Raw genomic sequence first — 16,286 nt, forward strand, 5'->3', positions numbered from 1 at the left:
AGTATGGATCCTCGGACCATAAAAAAAACACCCTTCTCTTCTTACTTGGGATCCATGTCCCTTCCCAGCCAGCTGGCTCCAATGCAGCCCTTGGCTATTAAACCTTGGGAAGTCAAACACAACAGCACGGAAGCAAATCTTTTGTTTTCCTGCTTTTTTCATTCTCATCTTGTGTTTGATCCCCAAACAGAAATGCAGGCACTGATTTCTCAAGCTAAGGGAAACCATGGACCCAGTGGAACATCTTGGCCCTGGCCTGGAGCAGGTCTCTGAGCAGGTTGGGTTGCCAACACTGTTGGTTTTCCCACGGAGAGCAGGAGACCTAGCCCTCACTCCCTTCTCCTACTTGACTTTCTACTTTGCAAAAGCCAAGGTGAGCCCACTGAACTTCTCATCTCCCTAGTCTGCAGCACCTTGACAGCCTCCTGTCCCCAGAGCCACCACGAGACAGGCGTGGTTTCAGATTCACTGCAGGTTTGGTGCTCCTGCGCAGAAGTGAGACTGGATACAGAGGCAGCAAGAGGGAATTTGCAGAACCGGTCAGCCTTGATGGAACACTGCTCCCACAGGTACCAGCCACAGAGAAAACTACAGACTGAACAATCACAGGTTTGGATTGTTACAGATACACATATAACACCCAGAGACCCTCATCAGTAGTAATTTGATAGCTTTTTCTCTTCTTCCTTTACTTTTGTCATACAACTTTCCCCAATAGCCAAGTTTCTATGCTAATTTTCCCGACAGTTCAGCATGCAGACACTCATGTCTCCCACCACCGCTTCCAGACACCCCCATTTCCACACATTTTCCTCTCTCCATAGGAAAAGCAGTTTCTCCGTCGCTCTTCTCACTTCCATACCATTGCAAAACACCTCCAGCCCTGGGAGATAACTCAACAGCAGAAGGGCTGTGAGCACAGCCCAACGCTCACATCACTTTATCCTTCTAATAAACCTTTCACTGCATTTGACACGATACAGATCTTGCCCAGCCATGAAAGCTTTCTTGCTTATCAGGAGAATTTTTAATCAACTAGAAGGGAAAAACACAGCCTGACATTTTATTGCTTCCTTGCGCTTTGTTTTTAGATGTTTCGGTTTCTTCCAATTTGTACTCTTGCTAATCTCTTTAACCAGGGACCGGTGGAAAGCCTCAAGATTTTCATGCCCAGCAGCTTCCCCCAGATAATTCAGGGGCAGAATAGGCAGAGGAGCATAGGGGCAGCAGGGAAGGGGACCTCACGGTGGGGTGGGAGAAGGCGGCACCAGGCACCAAGCTCTCACACTCACTGCAGGTTCTAGGACATGGTTTTGTCCTGGCCACAATTACAAAACAACAAACAGCGTCTGTGGGGAAGGGTCACAAGAAGTTCAGCTTTCCTCTATTAAAACCATCTGGTGCCTATTAAAAAAATAAACCCCAACTGCTTGGTTGGGATGGTTGGTAGCACCTCCTCCCTGCTTGGCTCTTCCTGGCACTTCGAGAGCGTGGTGGCACTCGGAGGTGCCACCGCGAGGGACAGAGCTGCCATGGGAACAGGGGGCCTGGCTGACCTATGCCCCACTTTGCATCTCTCCCACTGTCAAGAAGATGCTCCAGCATCCACCTTGTTTCACTTCTTATCTGAGCCAGGCTCTTCTTTAGGAGGTGCCTGTCCCCTGCATCCTGGGCTCCTGCCGGAACGAGCCTGTGAGCCGGTTGTGCTTTCTGAGCAAAAACCCATACAATTAAAATGCCCCTGTGAGGCCAACTTGGGACTCCAAAGGGTTTCTCCAGGTTGGAGACACTGACAGGTCCTCCTCCAGCATCAACAGCGAGAGTCATGGCCAAACATCCAGGGGAGGTGGGACAGGAGATGGGAACCTTTATTTTTTCTTTAAAAAAAAAAAAAAGTCTAAATGCCTCCAACAGAAATAAAAGGAGAAAAAAAAAAAAAAAAAAAAGAAGAGAAGAGAGGAGCGCTTCGAGCCGGTTCCCCAGCCTGTAACACAAACCGCGCTGTGCTGGGAAACCTTACACCTCACAGCATCCAGCTCATGGGCTCCTGCTCCGCTCGCCGCCTCCCGGATGCTTCCCCAAGCCCAAACTGCCCTTGAGAGAAGCCAAGCCTCAGCCTCTGCTGAAAAGCCTCTTTGTTTGGATTCCCTTTCCAAATCAGCGTATCCCGAGATTGAACTCCCTCCCACCCCTCGGCAGGGCTTTTTCATGTTCAGATGCCTTTGGCAGCCGCCACACTTGCCAGCAGGTTTGCGGTCCTGTAACAGCGTTCAGAACCTTGGTGCGAGGGCACGTACAGTGCTAGGAACCTTCCTCGTGTTAAAGGAGAGAGGAGGAAAAAAAACCAAAAATAATAAAATATCGGAGAATTACTTCAAACGATCCTTTAATCGTGACTTGCAACCAGAGGAGCTAAGTTCCTAATTAAACAATAGCTTTAATCAGCCCTTCAATAGCCTACATTAAGGCACACCAGTGAGCTGGAGAGGCACTTTCTTCTCTCTCTTAAACTGGAATAATTGAAAGAAAACTAGACAAAGCATCGCTGCTCCTCAGAGGATCATAGGATGGTTTGGGTTGGAATGGACTTTCAAGATCATTTAGTTCCAACCCCCCTGCCATGGGCAGGGACACCTTCCACTAGATCAGGTTGCTCAAAGCCTCATCCAACCTGGCCTTCAACATTTCAAAGGATATGGAAAGAAACCAGAAAACCAGGCACGGGGTCTGGTCCATACATGCACCACCAAGAGGGTTCCACTCCAACTGCTGCCATGAGCTTTCCACGCTACTTCAAGTCCATCACTCGTTGCACCCAGAAATTAAATGCATTTTCCTGCACTGCTGAGCTTGTAGACAGATTAAGCTCACAACAAGTCCCCCCATCTCCCTTGGAGTTTGCAAGCCCCCCCAAAAATCACACAATGGGCAGGAGATATGGTATTCCCATGCCAGCACTTCTGGTCTAGCTCAGACCCAGCTGAGACACACAAATAGTACCAAGGCAATAATTTCAGTTAATGCTCGGAGCAAACCACAGCAGCAAGGGACTGTAACAGGGACATCAGCCCCGCACAAAAAGGAAAAGAAAAAAAAAAAATCAATTCTCTTCTCTGAAATCAGTCTCAGGCCCAGGACTTCAAGTCATTTCATTGGGGAAAAAGTTGTTTTTCCACTCGCAGTTGGCTTTTTAATCGACCTCAGCGTTATATCTTTCTCTGTGAAAGCAAAACGCTGAGCGTTTAAGCAGGTGGATTTTCAGACTGTGGACCCAGTCCTGCGTTCGTAGAGCAATACCCCATTTCATAGACAACTTCAGTGACAGCAAAAGCAAAATCCCTGCAGTTTATCCACAATCCAGATGCATCCCAAACTCCATCCCACTTCTCCGGCTGCTTTAAACACGCGGCATCCCTAGACCCTGCAGCAGCTCTTAGAGCTTTACGCACTGGAAAACTTCTTTGTGCCCATGCACGCAGTGATTTATCAAAACAGGCTTTCTCTAACACGTTATTTGACTTTTCCATGGGGTTTGCATTTGTCAAAGACTCATGCCAGCTCAGTCAGAAAAATAAATGCCACAAAACTTCTCCTTTAAGGAAAAAAAAAAACACACAACCAACATCAAAAACAAAAAACCACCACCCAACCCTCCCAGCCCAATGCTTTAGAAATGCTTCCACATGCTAATCAGGCTCCTATTCAGCTCCAGACTGAATAGGACTTCAACAATGACAAAGAAATAGCTGAACCTATTCCACATTTCATCCCCTTCACTCAAAATGTTGCTGTTACCTTGGTTTTCAGCCGCTTTGTGGGAGCTGCGGACGAATGACAGCTGCATGCTAAAGCTGCAGGGATGGCCAAGAAATAAGGAGCACTAGATGGAAAAAAAAAAATCCATCCCGGATTGTGGGGAAAAAATATGGAATTATTTGATGAGATAGTCACTAATGCTGCAAACTTTGATAAGAATAAATAAGAAAAAAAACCCACAAAATCCCAAGATCTTAGAGAAAACATAGCCTCTTATTGTTGGGCAGCAAAGGGAAATTTTTCTTAGCTTGGCAAGTACAAGTAGGTTAAAGCCCCCTCCAAACCCTCCCTTTGAGAAGTGGCCATTTGTGTGATGAATTATCAACTGGCGGATGTCTCAGTGCACCTTTCTGCCCCACATCCTTCACCAGAAAAGTTTCAGCTCTTATTTTGGGAAAAGATGAGCCAGTTCCCGCTGCGATGGGTGACGAGAGGTTGTTTCCCTTTTCTGTAGAACACGGAAGTGTGGGAACGGAGCCACCCAGGGAAGCTTTAACAGGAATCGAGGTGGGAAGCTCCGGGACAGGTACGCACGTGTCCTAGGGACACGCTTTGGACCAAGCCTTGGGAGCTGCCAACTTCCTCCACGGTTGCATATCACTGAGGATATGATTTCAGAAGGTACCTCGGGAGGCAGGCAATGGCCTGGCAGAAGAACTGAAGCTTGTAGCTTTACTTAAATCATCTGGAATTAGAGGTAGCTCTGAAAACCCCACTGGGCACCTGGGTGCACCCATACTGGAAACGCCTTCAAAGCGTGCCCTCACCGGGCTCCAGCTCCCTGCCCACGCATGGAGGTGATGCTCCTTCACACTCCTTGTCTCCTTAAGATTTGGAATTCCCAGAGGTACAAACCTCCCCTGCCAGGTGCCTGGGCAGGACAGAGGGCAGCAGGGCTCAGATCCCAGCACAGGACTCCTCCGGGGCTGCAAGCCAGGAGTGGAAGAGAGAAGCAGCTCCCCAAAAAGTAAGGGCCATCTGATCGGTGATCAAAGAGCAGCTTCACACGCCTGTAACACCAAACTGAATCACAGCTATCGACTTCAAAGGACTTTAGCTTACTGTCCAGCCAAAATTAGCCCACAAGCATCACTCAGAACACAAATGCACCCGATGTGCGCTGACCAGACCTGCTTACATACGGTTCGCCTCCCTATTTTCAACTCTCCTCTTTGGAAACTAATGCTTTAAAGAGCAGTGGACTTTGCTGAAAAGCCTTAGAAGTCTTCAAAACGCCTGCCACGGCTGCTGTGAAGGCTGGAGCAAAGACCTGGTTGTCAAGTTGGTGGGAATGATAATGGGCTGGGCTGGCTGCTAAAGCCTCAAGCTGAGCCTTGTACTCAGGCTTAAAGGGAAGTCCATCACACCATCCCAGAACAGAGGTCATAAATAACTTGCCAAGCGTCAAGAAGACAGGAAGCTCAGACCCCTTTTGGCACATTGGCTTTCAAATTCAGCAGCCAGATATTTTGAAGCACGCGATGACATCTTAGCTTTCCAGAAGCATATGCAGAATTAACAGCAACACAATTAACATCTGCGCTGGGTGCCCGTCTCCAGTACACGCGTGATCGGATACAGGGCCACTGCTGTAAAAGCTTTCAAAACCAGCTGCAGTTCTCACTAATTTACGGTAAAACCAGTTGAAAGCCAATTACAGGATGGCATGCAGCTTGTCGCTCCCTTCGCGCAGCAGCAGGCTACGACCCCGGCACCGCTGGGAGAAGCGAGCTCTCACAGGGAGCATCACTTCTTTCAAGAGGGACAGTTGCCCAAAACCACTAACCAGTAACTTTCACTTTTTCTGTTTAACTCAGCAGAAGGAAGAACTGCCCTGTTCTCAGCTCCTCCAAGCAGCAAAGCTGAAGTGGCTCCGAGAGGTACAGTCTATCATCTGCAAATTCCCAAAGCAGCGAAGGACATCTCCATCTCACAGCTACCTTCGGTGTTCAGGGCAAGGTCTGGATTAGCCCATCAATGCCAATCCAGCCTCAATTTGCTGTGTCTCTCAGGCACTGTAGGCTAAGCCCACTGGTATGTTTTATCAGGAAGGCTGGAGGCATGTCCTAAGCTTCTCTACGCTATGGTCAACGTAGCTTTTGTGTGTTTTGGGGCAAGGGATGAAAAATTATCGGAAAATACTAGAGGATAGGATAAGGGGTGATGGTTTGAAACTAAAGAGAGTAGATTCATACTAGATATAAGGAAGAAATTCTTTGCAATGAGGGTGGTGAAACACTTTGCCCAGAGGAACAAATTGCCCAGAGAGGTGGTAGATGCCCCATCCCTGGAAGTGTTCAAGGTCAGATTGTATGGGGCTCTGAGCAACCTGATCTAGTTGAAGATGTCCCTGCTCGTTGCAGGGGAATTGGACTAGATGACCTTTAAAGGTTCCTTCTGACCCAAACTACTCTGTGATTCTATGATTATGAACACTTGTCACTGACTCAATGTCACCAGCACTGTCAAACCAACTGCAGCTTCATTTGGCTTTGGCTGGCAGCCCCAGCCTAGACCTGTAGCTCCTGACAGAGAGCACCATATGCTCAGAGGACAAGCTCATATATATGAGTGCAAGCCACAGCCAACAGCATAAAATTCACAGGCGTTTTCAGAGCATCAGAAGCTCTTGAGTTAAATTACATGTCTGGCTTATAACGTTCACTTGATGCAGAGAGTCAGTTTTCAACCCTCTGTCTTCAAACATCCAGCACATGTGAAAAACAAGCCCACTTACGTGACCAACTTGAAAGGCTGGAGGTTTATAGGATTTTCTGATACTTAGAAACCCATCAAGACAAACCTAATTTACAACTCATTAATACATTGTCTTGGTAACAAACTTATGCTCAAGGCAAGTTCTCCAATGGTTTGCGTCAAAATCTATAAGAAGACACTTGAAACTCCTCTTTTTTGGTGAGATTCTGCCTCCTCAGGTCTAACTCGAGGGGCAGCTTCTGCTCATCATGATCCCAACGTTATAGCTAAGCCATCGCGTGCAGCTAAGAAGACACGAACGGATTCTCGAGCGTAACTTCCCGACAGCTGCTCCAACACAACCCCATACGCAGACATCTGATCTGCCCTAAGGAGCTTCTCACCTGCTGAAATCATGGAGCAGGTAGTGCTTCTCCAAGGCAGATGTCATGGGAGAGGGAAAAAAACCCAGGGATAAATGGGATGGCTTTGAAAGGGATACCAATGTCCTTCTGAGAAAGGGACCGCATTGATCCACAACGGAGATGTGACAGACATGCGCTTTAACCCTTGCTGTACCAGGGGTCCCACAGCTCTGCCACACCATCCAGAGAAAAAAAGAATAATAATCACAAAGCATATTCAGAAAACTAACTTTAGAATTTATGATTACAGAATAAATGCTGGATTACTTTAATTTACCTCTTTTTTTGAGGCTTTATCATTCAATCCTCATTTTCGAGACTTTTTTCATAATATGAAACCTGACCTATAAAAAAAAAAAAAAACCACAACTGCAGAAGCCTTAAGACAGAACAAAAAAAAAAGTAAAAAAAAAAATTATAATAAAAAAATGACAGCACTTATACTAAAACCCCAGCTGGCATCCTGCTGCACTGGAGGGAAAGCCGCATCCGGGGAGGGGGTTTCCCTGCTGCCTCCACCAGCAGCACACAGTCCCCCTGGGATGCGCGGGGCTGGGGAAAGCCATGGTTCTCTGTGCCGCCCGCGTTGACGTAGGGATAAAGGATTTGAAGGCTGTTGCCTTTCCCCACGCTGCCTTCAACAGGCATGTCCTTGTTCGAGGCACAGGCAGACAGGGCGACCGCAACGGTCCCTTCTGGATTGCCATGGATGAAGCGGGACTATTGTATGAACCAAACGGAGAGGATGGAGCATGCTCTGCCAGAGCAAGCTACGCAGAGCGGTCTGGGGCTTTTTCCCTCCCCTCTTTTGAGTCATTTCGGAGATGGAGGCATGCAATCACCCTTCCCATCTCAAATGCAGGCACTAAAGAGGAGCCCTGGTTTGCAAGACCGTGCCCGTGCAGCGCGGGTTCCCCAACCGTGGTATGCAAACCGTCTTTGGGCGGTATACGGAGGCACACGCATCTGGAGGATATACCATCAGCCTGTATCTTGACAAACAAAGTCAGACCAAAACAGCCTAAGAAAGGCATGCATATTAAATCGAGATTTAAAAGGTGTAAAAATAACCTGTTTGATCTAGGAGGTGATGTTATATTATTTTCTGCGCTGGCTATAAACAGAGACAATTAAAAAAAAAGAAATAATAAATGTCATCTACTCTAATTGTGATCCCACCTCCTGCTTGTCTCAGCAGCAGGCACACAAGATTCAAAACACTTCTGGCCATGAAGCAGTTGCAGGTAATTCTGCTTTCCTGGAGACACATCTTCAGGCTGGCCAAATTCCACCAACTCGGGAAAGCAAGCAGATTTATACCCCCGAGGACTCGGTCTGCCATAGGTACAGCATTTCCCTGTTCTGCAATTAACACCTCAATTATAATTGTCACTAATAACTTGCTCTTGATAGTTTTTTTTTTTTTTCAGTTTTTATAAAGCCAATGCAAAAAAAACATGTATATTTAAACATTTCCAAAATATTTCTCTCCCCGCTTTTCTTCCAGTCATCTTTGGCTCTTTTGGTCCTTCAAGAAAGGGGAAAAACTAAGGATGGATGTCATGCTTTGATGATGATTGCTGGTTTAATAAGTAGTAAGTTTTCACGGCTCAAAAAAGGTCCTTTACTCCCAAGCGATGGTGGGATACAACCACACAACCCCATGCCAAGATGCCACCTCTGCAAACTTGCCTTTGCCAAAGCACTTCCAGACCAGCCATCCCCAAGAGACCCTACTGTTGCCTCACAGGGAGTTCACTGCTGCCAAGAGATCCTACAGGGATTAAAAGAAGTGATACATAAACATTAACGACCAAACCCCATCTAGGGATGCTCAAAACATGATGACGACTCTCCACCCACGCAGCTTCTCCCGTGTGGTATGGACTCAGTCCTCCCGCAACAAGGAGAAGACACGGCATGAAGAAGACAACACCAAGGCGCTGAGACTGCTCGGTTGGTTTAGTACATTCGGATCTTGTTGTCCCTTGCCGAAAATAAGAAACGACTGGGTCAGCAGTTTCTTCAGGAGCGTACAGAAAGATGTTACCTACATGACAAGTGAGCCCTGCATGGCAGGGTAGTCTTAAAAATAACAACAATAAAAAAACACAACACCCAACCCAAACAAAGCAAAGTTGCTTAGCTCGTCAAATTCAACTTTACAGCATCTAATAACTCTAACCTCATTCCTCATCTTTAATTCCTCCCACTCTTTACACTTAAATGACAATTCCAGGCCTGTTTGCATCAATTTTGGTGATGGAGCAACAGGGCCTCCAGCAGAACTCAAACCCTTTTCCTTCTGAAGGCCGGACAACGACATGACTTTCTACACAGAAGAGAGAAAGTTAAGAGTAATCTAAACTGTTAGCCCAAATTATAAGATTATATCCCCACTTACATAAACATGTCAAGGTCCTGCTAGTGTAAATATTTACTTTCAAAGTTCATTTTAGCATTGAGCTCACTACAGAGGAGAAGATGCCGAATTTGCAAGAAAGTTGAAGAGATATTAAGGTCATAAGAGGTCTATTCATGTTTTGCTTCAAAACCTCTCAAAGGCAGTAAAACTTGTGTTGTACAGATTCATGGGGATTGACGGAAGAGAGAAAATTAAATTAGAGACAGAAAATAAGGGCGGTAAATTACGTGTGGTTTACACCTCACCAGCCTAAAACATTTGCTCCCATCAACCCCATTTCCAGGAGCCTAGGAAGCAGGTATGCCAGATGAAATCCCTTCATTTTACTGCACGAGCAGAACTTTTTGGAAGCTGTTCTACCTGCACAAGCTGTGCAAATACCACCTACCGAAGCCCCTAATCTGCTCTATCAGCCTTGCTGCCACAGCCTTCCCCTCTTCTGAGATTAAATGCTCGACTTAGCGCCCATCAGCAAAGCGCAGGTGGCTGCTCAGGGTTTGCTGAACACAGGGAGTTCCTGCCAAGGGGAAAAACAGCAGGTCTGAGAGAAGTAAATTTAACCCTAGATGTTACATCTTCAGGGCTGGGCTCCAACACATCCCACGTCAAAGGTCAGGGCAGGAGGTTTTTCCCCCACCTGGCCTCTGTCTCCTGCAGAAAGGTGGTGGCTGGTTGCAGCAGCTCCATGCAGTGCTGGACCTGGGCACCAAAACCCCACAGTACTGGGGGAAAGCTGCCCCGTGGGACATGCCTCAGCCAAGGTCACACCAGTCACCCCCCAGTAACAATTCTATGCTCTGGGCAGGAGGTGCAAGAAACTCCTGGCAAAGGGATGGGGCTGCGATTGGGCTGAAGATGATCAGATGAAGGTGGAGTGAGGTCCTCCCATCACGCCTCTTATTTTGCTGCTCAGCGGGTTCCACACAGCTCTACAACACAAAGACACCAAACAGCTTAGCAGCAGCAACTTCAGGCCCCCCCGGCTGAACTCCTCAATCACATTTTCAGATGTGTCGCCGTGACCAGCAGGACAGGGACGGGGCAGCGGGGACTCTTCCACACCACCACGCTTGCCTGCGGCCCTAACAATTTCAGGAAGCATCTTTCTAATTCTCTAAACAGAACCCTCCCAAGAGGAGGAAGCAGATGGAGAAAGTTATTTTCCCCCCTCGGATGACCTGCTTTAATAAATGCACACTCAGTTCTTTTCTGCCTCTTTTCACTGAGTTAAGCGCCAACACGAAATTTCTGGGAAGTTCGCAGCGTCAGTGATGAAACCTCTTGTTCATGCAAGAAACCAGGGATTTGTCAGTGCCAAGTGCACTCGTTAGAGGAGTGGGGTATTCCAAAATACTCAGTTCCCTGCCCACTCAAGTCAGAAATGCAGGAGAAATAGGGGGAATCTGGTTCAGCAGATCTTCATCCAACCTACTCCACCAGCACAGCGCTTCTGCCAACAGCTCTATGACTTTGTTCCCCATGATCCCCAAGGAACTAAGATACAAATCTTCCCCTTATGCATTTGCTATCAAGATAACCATTGTACTTAAGGATGAAAGACAAAAGTGGATCTTTCTAGTGACTCGCGCCAAATTAAAGCTGAAGGAAGCTCCCAATAGCTCTGCTCTACCTATTCTGACTTTCTTAGATGTTTATGATAATTTTCTTCTGGGTAATTTGTTTAAATTTGTATGTAAACAAAGAAGGGTTCGTACACATCTACCACCCCACAGAGAGCTGACGTGTGTCATTTCTGAAAGACATCTCAGCCATAGTTTATTCTTTTCATTTTCCCCTCCATAGAGAACTGGTTCAGGTCAGGATTATGGTGGTACCTGCGGTAGAAACCAATGCAGCGTCACAGACCTCTGCAAATCAAATGACCAATTTTAATATTTCCTAAAGTGGTCCTCAAATGAGAAAAAGCCTTCTGTTTCCCTGCCACTCAATGTCTTTGGGCAGCCGCTCAAGAGGCGTAACTCAGTTTAACTGCACTGGAGGCCATTGGCCATGTGCCTACATGCACCAGCAGAAGACCTCTACTGAGTACCTCCTCCTTAAAACAAGTCATTTTATCCAATTCAGCTTCTCATTATCTTACATAGGACTCCAGTTTTTCTACTGGAAGTGTAAATACTCATTAACTTATATCTGTCCAACTTTCTCTTACATGCTTCAGCTACAGCACCTTTTTTTCACCTTCAAAGTGTTTTGGGTTTTTTTTTTGGTTTTTTGTTTTTTGTTTGTTTTTTTTTTTTTTTTTTTTTTACAAGCTCAGGAAGGAAGAAAAGGAGAATCAAGTGCTTGGAAACTAGAAGCTCTTAGTCTTCCCTAGCCAAAGGCAAAGAGAAGAGCAAGCCAAGCTGCCTGCAAGTGGGGCAGCTGGCTTTCGTAGCAACTAATGCCCAGTCATCCACCAGCAGGTCTGATACTACTGGTCTGGGTGTATTTGAAAAGCCCATCCCCAAACACACATCATGGGCTATCCATCATATAATCACCTCCTTTACCACGTCCCACCTGTGCTCTTCACCTGCCGGTGATCAGCCAGATCTAAACTTTCCTTCAGCTGTTGAATTCATGCTCTCATTTTTAAATGCTCCTCAATTAAAACAAAACAAAACAAAATAAAAACACAACAACAAAAACCCACCAAAACCCAACCAACTCAGTGTTTACTTTCTGATTTCCACCTGTAGTAACGTGAAACAAAGCAACAATCACAGTTTTTGCTGTATCACATTATTCCCCACTAACAATACCTTCCAGTGATGCTTGATAAGTTCTGTTTACCCAAACTGTCACAAGTAGAATAACACATGTCAACTAACTGCTTTTGCATTTAGGACCTTTCCTCTTGAGAAAAGGGAAAAAACCCAAAACAAAACAAAAAAAACCCAACAACAAAAACCCAACAACCTTTACCCATTCAAATAGAACTCACTTGTGCCAGGAATGCCTGAAGTTAAGAAAACTCACGTAAATAATGCCTGAAGTTAAGAAAACTCGCGTAAATAAAGGTTTATAAGTTCTGACTCCTAGAAATTGTTTTACTAGGAATCCAACCTTCTGTTTAAATAAGTGAAGTAAGTCGAGCTAGTTGTGTTTTCTACTTATATTAGTTTCATATATGGGATATCAAGTATTTTCATTTTTTCCAGATACAAGAAGATGAAGCTTTCTGCGCTGGCCTCTATTCTGGTGGGAATACAAAGAGAAAACCATGCCTCTCTTCTTAATGCATTAGTGCCTCGTAATATACACCAGATGATCAATAAACTACGCAAAATTAAATCAAACTGACAGTCTTTAAAAAAAAACGGGCTCTAAGCAGAAACAATTGTTTTAAAGACTGTGGTGTCTGGAGTATTAAACTCACGTGCTGTTGTGTTATTAATCTCTTTGTTGGAAGCCAGTTGATTTCCCCTGCTTGTGTCTGTCAATTAAATATTCAGCATCGCAGCCATAATTGACCGGTTGATGTTTCGGCATGCAAAAAATCTTTTTTTTTTTTGCGGCAGACTGTTGACAGTTTCTTTAACTGCCATCCCGTTTCCAAAAGCCAGGCAGACTAGCAAACTCAGACCTCTGCCAGCGCCTACGAGGTGCCCGAGAGCACTTCAAAGCGATCTTTTTTTAAAGAAATGAGCGAGATGCCTGCACCGGGATGCAGGAAGGGAAGACAGACAGAACCACCGCTAAACCCGATACCCGAGCGACACAAAGTAACTACAGTGGCAAGACTTTCTCTCTCTCTTTTTCTTTTTTTTTTTCATCTGATTATTAACAAAAATATCAGCAACCCCAAGCCGAGCGGTCGGTTGCAGCCGTAGAGCACTACCTCCACCTGGAGCCCTGGAGCCTACCGAGATGCCGCCGGCCGTGCGCCGGGTAGGCGGCGGGGTGCGGGGCACGACCCAGGGGGGCACCTCCGGGGGCGCATCCCCGGGCCCACAGTGCCCCCTGCGTCCCGCCGGCGGCCGGGCTGCTCCCCCCACCCCCGCTTCGCTTTCCCCCAGCGCCGGGTTAGGACATGGCAGTATGGGGAAACAACACATAAAATCATAATAATCGAGGCGGGGGGGGTGCCCACCTCTCCGCGCGGACACCCGGCTGTGCCCCGCTTCCCCCCCCCCTCCCCCCCCGCCAGTGACCCCGGCGGGACGCGCTCCCCGGCCCGGCCCGCGCCGCTGCCCGTCCCCCGGCTCGCCTCGGCCGGCGGCCCCGCTCCGCGCCCCGCTCCGCTTTTGTTTGGGAAGCGGCGCGGCCGGGGCACGGCCGAGCTCTGCCCGCCCTCCCTCCGCGAAACTTTCCCCGAGTGGGAGCCCGGGGGGCTGGGGGGGGGGGGGCTGGGAGCGGAGGGAAGGGGCGCGGAAGCCCGCGGAGCCCCCGCGGCTGCTCACCCATGACGAGGCAGAGGAAGTCGAGGCAGATGAGCAGGGCTTTCTTGCTGCTGCTCTTGGCCGGGTTGTTGTTCAGCGCCGGGCTTCCCCCATTCTTGCTCTCCGGCGGGATCGCCTTATCGTACTTGTAGCTCTGCATTATTGGGGGCGAACGCCCGAGCCGTGCCGTGCCGAGCCGAGCCGGGCCGCGCCGAGCCGAGCCGAGCCGGGCCGTGCCGCGCCGCCGGGCTCGCACGCGGTGCGCCGGGGAGGTGCTGCCCGCCGAGCCGGAGCCGCTCCCGGCCTCTCCGGTGGGGCAGGGGAGGCGAAAAGCAGGCGGGTCTTCCAAAGGAAAAAAAAAAAAAACAACAAACCAGCACAAAACTCGACACAACCAAAACAACTTAAAAAAAAAACAAAACCAACAAACCAAAAAAAAGCAAAACAAAAACCAAAACGAGAACAAAACCACCAGCAAAGGAGGGGTGGGAGCGAAGGGGGAGCGAGGGAAAAGTTTGCGGGTGTCCCAAGGCGGTGGAAGAGTCCTGGAGGAAAAGCCAGAGGGAGGGAATAAAAAAAAATGTTTATATATATATGTATCAAGATCTCAGTACGCGGGGGGAAAAGGTGCGGAGCGAGGAGCCGGGCGGTGCTGAGTCCCGGGGGCAGGTGGGCTCGGCGGCGCTCCGCGCTCTGCTCCGTGCTGCGCTGGGGGCTCCCGCCGCGCCCGCCCCGGCCGCTCTGGGAGCCACCGGCTTGTTTCTGCACTTTTATTTCGCGAGGTCCTTTCCACCCCTTAGGAAAAAAAAAATAATAAAAAAAAAATCAGTCACTTCGCCTCGGATGGGATATTCAAGTAAGCACAGCCCGGCCCCTTTCCTACCATCTGACTTTTTAACATACATAATTAAGTCCACATTTTTTTCCTGAGGGAAGTTTTGTGAAAAAAAAAAAAAAAAAAAGTCAGGAACTAAAGTACTAAAGTTTTTTTGCAGCCCAGAAGGAAAGAGAAGGAGAGAGCCTCTAGCGTTCACTAACCAGAGAGAAAAGGGAGGAGAGGGAGGAAAACAAGCAGCCGATCCAAAGCTGGGGGCTTCCTGAAAGGTGGTAACGGTGTGAAGGGGAGAAAACTAGTAAAAAATAACTTTAAACATTTTTCTCCTGGTTTTTCTTCCTGCCCTCCAGCTCTGCTCCATCTGCTGAGACAGACCCCTTCCAAGGGGACGCGGGGTGTGTGGTACCCACAGGCCCTGGCACCTGGCAGACCCCAACCGGGGAACACCAGCAGGGCCAGATCCTGCCCTCCCTGCTCAGGACCACAGGATGGGTTTGGCCATGCCACCCGCCCGCCAGGCACCGCCACTGAACCGTAGCAGCTTTGCCCTCCTGCACCAGCAACACCTCCTTCATAAAATGAGTGTAACAAGAGCATTTGGAGTTGGATGAGGGATTATTCTGTTGGTTAATCACCCCCTTGGTCTAATTAAAAATCACCAAGGAAGGAAACGAAAGGTTTCCCAGGAACGCAGGCTGGCGGGATGGTGAAGCTAGGAGCTCGGAGCAGGGGGTACAAGTGGTGGGAAGAGCATGTGGTACCCAAGGAAACTGCTCAGGATGGTATTTAACCACTTCTCTTCTTTTTTTTGGTTTTGTATCTGACCTCACTCAGCCTTCCATCTGTGTGCTGGCAAACCACCGCTGAGCCAAATCCTGCACCGAGGTGCATATCCTGCCAGGTCCCTGGGGTTTCACTGCCTATGGAGGCAGGCAGGGAGGGAGGACAGGTGGGACTCCCCATAAAGGACAAGCTTCCCTGCTGCTTTTTGTGGAGCTGCAGCCCATAACCCGAGTGCTAGAGACTGTGCCTCAGCAAGGGCAGGTTTTCCAAGAATCTGTTTAGACACATACCTGGGCATATTTGGGCCAGCCTGGGAGGAAGAAAGCAAAGTGGCTGTTTTCACATTTTACTTTTATATGTGTGGTGTGAAAAGAAAGGGGGAAAACAGACCTTGGCTTTTTCTACAATTTTTTCATTACCCCTCCATGACACACTCAGGTGCCACCTCTCACTTCAATTTTGAGAAGATGACTCTCTTTTGCCCAGTGTTGCCGCATGGTGCTGAGCACAAACCCAACAATTTTGACCCAAAATGGTGCTCCGCAGTGATGGTCACCCAACGGGGTGGACCGAGCTGCCTCTGGAGGACACATCTCAAGGTCTCTCTCTTTCCCCTGACCACAGCAGAGGTGCGGGTGCCTAATTTAGGCTCCTCGGATGCCTGAAGCGAGCGGAAAGAATCTTCACGTGGGAATTCTCCCCCAGCCAAGGGGGCCAGCCCCGCGCCAGCTGTGGGCACACTGCCCAGCCCTGCTCACCACCTCCACTGCGGGGCCAAGCACCCACCCTGCCTTGCACCCGTCAGAGTCTGGCCCTTGCAAGAGGAGCCCATGGCTTTTGGCAGCCTTCAGCCTCCCCGCACCCCCAGGTCTGCTGATTGCAAAGGATCCGCTACAATTCGCTGGGTTCAATTCAATTTTGCT

The 16,286-nt window shown here is 48.4% G+C and overlaps 1 protein-coding gene across 1 annotated transcript in view; it reads right to left on the reverse strand.

Moving 5' to 3' along the window:
* PLPP3 (phospholipid phosphatase 3) overlaps window positions 1–13,905 on the reverse strand; it is a 45,255-nt gene extending 31,350 nt beyond the window's left edge. Inside the window, exon 1 of the mRNA XM_086617765.1 lies at window positions 13,767–13,905. Within this exon, the coding sequence (XP_086473891.1) occupies window positions 13,767–13,905 (139 nt within the window). The remainder of the gene's footprint in view (window positions 1–13,766) is intronic.
* Between the last annotated feature and the right edge of the window lie 2,381 nt (window positions 13,906–16,286).

Source organism: Tauraco erythrolophus, chromosome 10, assembly GCF_009769465.1.
Source record: "Tauraco erythrolophus isolate bTauEry1 chromosome 10, bTauEry1.pri, whole genome shotgun sequence".
Classification (NCBI taxonomy): Eukaryota; Metazoa; Chordata; class Aves; order Musophagiformes; family Musophagidae; genus Tauraco; species Tauraco erythrolophus.